General features: G+C 38.1%; 1 protein-coding gene across 1 annotated transcript in view; it reads left to right on the top strand.

Moving 5' to 3' along the window:
- LOC137977857 (serine/threonine-protein kinase Sgk1-like) overlaps positions 1–5,000 on the top strand; it is a 19,766-nt gene that overhangs the window by 2,157 nt on the left and 12,609 nt on the right. The window contains exons 2-6 of the mRNA XM_068825202.1: positions 1,436–1,522; positions 1,863–1,935; positions 2,559–2,634; positions 3,659–3,755; positions 4,223–4,269. Of these exons, the coding sequence (XP_068681303.1) occupies positions 1,436–1,522; positions 1,863–1,935; positions 2,559–2,634; positions 3,659–3,755; positions 4,223–4,269 (380 nt within the window). The remainder of the gene's footprint in view (positions 1–1,435; positions 1,523–1,862; positions 1,936–2,558; positions 2,635–3,658; positions 3,756–4,222; positions 4,270–5,000) is intronic.

Here is a 5,000-nt window from a genome sequence, read left to right as displayed (position 1 = left end):
ATGATGAAAGCATTTACACCATCAGTGAACCATAATCGAAGAATACGATGTATGCTTGAAAATCAGTATTAGTTTGCTGTAGGCCAGCAGTGGTTTCAGGACAAGAAGAACATTTCAATTGATGGTTTTTGGAATTTTTAAAAATGTTAATAGTTACTGACAGCTGGTGAAAAGCATTGTCTACGTCACTCCAAGAAGTTGGGTGGTTTTCCCCTAAATTAAGGTAATTCAAGACAGCTAGATTCTTTCAAACTTAACAGTAAAGTTCACTTTAACCTGATAATAGTCGGTTACTTTACTCAAACCTGTTGCAAACTTCAAAATTATTGAAACCCTTGGGATGTAAATTTGTTATTTAAACTAAAGTATACCAGAGGTAAAGTGCCAAAGAGCAAATTCGTTTTTGTTCTTGCAATAAGTAGGTGATTTTTTGGATGAGTAAATTTTATTAATAATAAATTTTCACAAAGTGCTTTGCTTATTATTGTTAGTTGTCACTTGTAACTGTCAACTGGCAGAGGTGGACTTGTAGCGTTTAAATTATGTCACTGTAATGGCAATTATTAGCACTTGAAAATATATTTCTTTATTTGTTAACCCATTGACCCCTGAGAGTGAGACTTAATAGATTTTACTCCGTCTACCGCCAGATGATTTTACTTGTCAAAGGGGGGTTGGGGGGGGGGGGGGGGTGTCCTTTGGGGTTTGAGGTCTGAATGGGTTAATCTTACTCCAGAAACATAGAGAATTCTTTTTAATGATGGAAATCATCTTTCCCGGCCTATGTTTCATAATGCAGTTAAGCTTAGCTTTGCTTATTGGCTGAAGTATTTAATATTAAGGCATAAATAGGAAGCCCAACCTATGTAAATCAGTAATGCGAGCTTGAACTTGTAACACACTAGATGCTTGCCTGTTCCACAATATTCAAAGATGGCCTCTTTTTACCAACCAATACTGTAACAATAATTATATATTCATGTTAGAGAATTTTCAATCGTTAATCATGATCCTTAATGATTCACATTCAATGTTCATGTCAGCTTCTCTGCGCATGTTTTATGAAGTACCTCAGAGAGTGAATCTGTTCACAATGACCAACTAGAACTCAGAAAAGCCTGAGCGAGATCAGATTTGAACTTCCAACCCAACGGAAGAGTAATAAGAAAAGACAAGGGCTGGATAGAAAGATCCTCAGAAATGATTCACTAGCCCAGCTGATTGTAGTCCTGAATTTCCCATCAAATGGTTTCCAAACCAAGCTTCAGGCAGGCTGAGATCTTGGGGCTTCATTAACAACCTGGCTCAAATAACAATGACTATAGTCACCAAATAAAACATACATGTACCGCAATCTATGACATGTCCCTTCTGCAATGGCTCTCCATTAGTGGTGAGATTTTCATCACCTTTTTGGCTTTTGTTATCTCTTTAGGTGTACAAAGTCCTCATTAAATTGCCTGATGGAAGGAGCTACTTTATTTTTCGAAGATACAATGAATTTCATCAAATGTGTGATAAGGTATGACCATGTTATGGGTGGTTTTCATTAATTCCATTAATATCAAAAGTACCAATTATATGAAAATGATCCTAAGGAAACAGAAATCTCTTTTGATGCAAGAGAAAGAAGCAGTGGCTTTTGTTAGATGGCACAGTATACTGATATTGGAAAATTGGCATAAAGCACGACAAATACACAGAACTATGAAGTGGAATAAGACAGACTGTTATAACCTAACCACAATATCATTCAAGTCAATCTTGGTGTTTGACGTCCTTGGGATAAACTTATCACCCAGCCTTACAAGTTTAAGATCACTTTACTGTAGATTACAGATTTGCCTACTTTTTCTTCATAGCTCAAGAAAATTTATCCTGATTTACACATAAAGCTTCCTGGTAAAAGACTGCTTGGAAATAACTTTGATCCTGGTAAGCTATTTTGAAAGCATGTGGTAGTCTGCATTATTGTAGCTTGCTGTGGAGGCTCACGTATCCAGAGACAACTTTGGCCCGGTGGGGTTTGATGCTTTTGTCTTTGGGAGAGGGGAGGGTGTAGGGGATTTGCAGCATGCATCTGCCTTTAAATGGCCTCAAGGACAAAAGTAACCTGTCTACAGTGTCTCTTCTTTAAAAGTTTTTCTGGTCATACATCTGTAAACTGCCTTTTTGTCTGGTTGAACTTGGCCAGGGGGAAGCGAGGGTTCTTGTTCCAACCAAAGCCTCAAGTCCTAAGAGATCAAAGAAATCCTCAAGGAATGACTCAACTTCATCATTCCAATCTATTGATTATTATTTTTGGTGCTTGCACTCCATTAATTCCTTGTGAGGGATGCCTAAATGACCACATGCTTCTTATGGTTGGGTTATTTGGATAACCAGCCATTCACAGGTGTTCCTTTTAGGCCATTGATGTGCAGTTATGTTGAAGACCCTTATTGTCTAGTCATAATACATGTATGTGTAGGTGTATGAAGCAGGGTCAGTGATATTCTGTGCGTGTACAGGTATTGGGAATCCAATTTTTCATTTTTGTGTGTTTTTCTGTCCCTCAGAATTTATCAAGATTAGGCGAGAGGGTCTTAATGATGTCACACAGAAGATTATGAATCATCCAAAAGCCATTGACCAGTAAGTTGCTGTTCAATATTGGACCATGCATTTGGTTTAGTGTTTACTCTGATTGGCACTTCTCACTCGTTACTGGGAGCCAAGCAAGCCGACCGACACACCATGATCCCACCCAACCTTTATTAACACAACCAAAACGTAATAAATATATCATAAAAGACGTACTTTAGTACTATTTAAAAACTGAATGGAATGTGATAAAGATGCTAAAAAAACCTACAAAGCTGAACTGAAAAGACTCACGAGGGTTGGGTGGGAGGGGAAGGTCAGGCAATGAAAGATGAAAAAAAAAAACAAAAAAAAAAACTGAGCCACCAACAAACCATGTTACCTGAAGACCCCCCACACAGGTGACCCCATTCCCCCTGCTGTGTGTGAGAAAACATTTTCTGCTTTATTTGTCCCTCAGCCAGTGGAAAAACTCACTTTCCTTATTAAGAGTGACTCTTGACTCCAGATGTTTTTGCTTGTCAGTGAGGGAGGGTTGAGGAGTGAAAGCTGGGTTGACAACATCTTGGTCCATTTTCATGTAACCGAGCTGTGGCCAAATTTTCAGCGTTGAAGTTAATGGCACATGGAACTTCTTGAAGACAAAATTTAATGTATTGATGTTGGTCTTGTCCAAGAAGTGAAACCGTTAACTTGTTCCCTCAGCTGAAGCAGGGTGGCCCTCCTTCCACACCCACAACACAACCTGTAAACCTTGCTTGTTTGTGTCCACCTGTTACTAAGTTAATTTCATGGATAGCAACGTACTTTGAATTTCATGGCCAGAATGTGCTACTCAGAGACCATTTATCAAAGGCATCAAATTTTTCTTATTTCTCAAGGATCCATGGTTGGTTTCAAAATGTGATGCCAATATTTGTGAAGCATTAAATTGCCCGCTGACACTTTTCCCGTACACATAAACTAACATGTTGCTGTTCTTTGAAGGCAGAGCACCTTGGAAGCTTTCAGAGTTTCTAGAGGCTTTTAGCTTGTAACCTCAGACTAAAAAATACTTTAATTTTTGATTTTACAGTCCTGATGTAAGGGAATTTTTTTCACTGGATAATCCAAAAAATGCTCAAACAAATGATGGTGATGATCAACCTGGTGCAGATGAATCTGATCTTCAGGTAAAATTGTTGTGAAATAATGCTGTACACATCGTAGACAAATTAGTGTGTTTGCAGTGAGCAGGACAAGAGATTATTTCATTTTCTGCCAGCAAACTTCCAGTTTACTTGCCATTACGTGTACCGGCATGTTAGTTCTGTCAAAAAAGGTTTTGGCAAAATAAGTTAAGGATGAGATGCATGAGGAAGCAAGATGGGTTTTACTATGAAATTATCAGTTTTATATATAATTTCACTATGTCAATAATGGAAGATAGGGGCTCACAAACTTGTTAATTACTGGAAAATTGAGATACTAATACTTGGGGATTAGTTGATCACAGGAAAGCCAATGTAGACGAAATTCACTCCAGGTGTTTGTAAGGTCCAGCAATTTGCTTACCTTTCAAGCTAAATGTTGCACTATGATGTATAATTATTTTTTAAATATGAGAGTACATCTTTTATGTTTAAATTATGGTTGATAGAGCAAGGATATGGATGGCATTGATTTAGGAGGTACAATCAATCCGAAGTAAGTAACAGTGAAAATGCATGCATACTTGTAGTTAACACCGAAATCCTTACATGAAGGCTGGATGACCAGAAGCTGTTCAGCCATGGGTGGCAATCCACACATCCTGGGCACTGTCCTTGAGCCTTCACATTAGTATCCAGAGTAGAAATTGCTAAATTGAGTGATCAAATCAGGAAATGGAGGTCAGGTGATTGTAGGCTGGCTGGTCACCTAAAATTAAGTAACAGTCCCATGGCTGGCACCTCTGTCCCTCAGCAATAGGCCATTTCATCAGGCACCCAGGCACTCATCAGACTATATAAAAAAAGAGAGGAAAGGGAGAAAAAGCAAGTCAAATTGATGTGACCAGCATAAGTTAAGATGGCGAGTTAGACCTGTCTCCTTTATTTATTGTGATGTGAGCATGTAGAAGGGATGCATGTTGTGTGTTGGTAAACAAGCCATTGATGTCTGCTTTTGTTTTAAATCTTTAATAAATTTAAATCAACGGGGCTATTCTCCATTCTCCTTGATTTCCAAACTGTCACTTTTACCTAGAAAAAAATTCTAGATGGGATTGCCATTTCAATTATATGCATCCATGGTGTCATGTGTGAGGAAAGGAGCGATGTTCGCTTATTTGTGAATTATGTTGCTAAATGTCTTTTAAGGGTATTAGATTTTTAGTATTATTTTAATTGCCAGAGTTCATAGGGGTATCAGTTGCAGGAGTTAATTGCTATTTTTCT

Source organism: Montipora foliosa, chromosome 11 (genome assembly GCF_036669935.1).
Source record: "Montipora foliosa isolate CH-2021 chromosome 11, ASM3666993v2, whole genome shotgun sequence".
Classification (NCBI taxonomy): Eukaryota; Metazoa; Cnidaria; class Anthozoa; order Scleractinia; family Acroporidae; genus Montipora; species Montipora foliosa.
Note: the sequence above shows the minus strand (reverse complement) of the source record. Positions and strands in the feature narration are given on the sequence as shown.